The sequence below is a fragment of the Penaeus monodon genome, chromosome 22, assembly GCF_015228065.2.
Source record: "Penaeus monodon isolate SGIC_2016 chromosome 22, NSTDA_Pmon_1, whole genome shotgun sequence".
Lineage (NCBI taxonomy): Eukaryota > Metazoa > Arthropoda > Malacostraca > Decapoda > Penaeidae > Penaeus > Penaeus monodon.
Genome location: NC_051407.1, coordinates 30532419 through 30533124, shown reverse-complemented (window position 1 = coordinate 30533124; position 706 = coordinate 30532419). Strand labels below are relative to the sequence as shown.

At 41.5% G+C, this 706-nt stretch overlaps 1 protein-coding gene across 1 annotated transcript in view; it reads right to left on the bottom strand.

Annotated features, from left to right (window-relative positions):
* The window catches only part of LOC119587086 (cyclin-dependent kinase 14-like), a gene marked incomplete at its 5' end in the record, with an annotated part of 168602 nt that overhangs the window by 9285 nt on the left and 158611 nt on the right, over nt 1-706 (bottom strand). Inside the window, 1 exon segment of the mRNA XM_037935836.1 lies at nt 176-362. Within this exon segment, the coding sequence (XP_037791764.1) occupies nt 176-362 (187 nt within the window).

Below are 706 nucleotides of genomic sequence, written 5' to 3'. Positions count from 1 at the left end.
AGAGTATAAGGCAGGGGAGGAAAAACAAAACATTTAGAATGGTGTAAATCGAGAATATATATATTAACACCAAAACACACTAATCGCTATATCATATCAATCTCCGATAAAAACACACTCTACAATCCTCCACAGACTCTATCCATCAACCAGAGCCTCCTACACCAGCCCTTACCGAAGTCCGCGATCTTAAGTTCGCCAACTTCCGAGATGAGGAGGTTCTGGGGTTTGATGTCTCTATGCAGGATCCTCCGGCGGTGGCAGTAGGAGAGGCCGCGCAGGAGCTGGAACAGAAACAGTTTGACGTTCCGAGGGTGCAGCCCGCCCCCGTGCTTCTCCAGGTACTGCGACAGGTCCGTGTGCTGGCGGAGAAGAGGGAGAGAAAGTGGTTAATATAGGGGTACGCTTTATGATTAAAATGGTGATGGTTATGATAAGAAAAGAACTGATAAATACAGAAATAAAAATAATAGGCGTACACTTTATGATTAAAATGATGATAATAATAATAGGAAAAGTACAGATAATTAGAAATAAAAATAATACGAGTACACATTATGGTTAAACTGGTAATAATGATAATAGGAAAATGAATGTCGATTACGCTCAGGCTAATGGTAATGATGAAGCTAGGAATGTTGAAAATTATGATGGTAAATCCTGCGACAGTTCGTGTACCATGGGGCGGAGACGGAAATATTGGAGA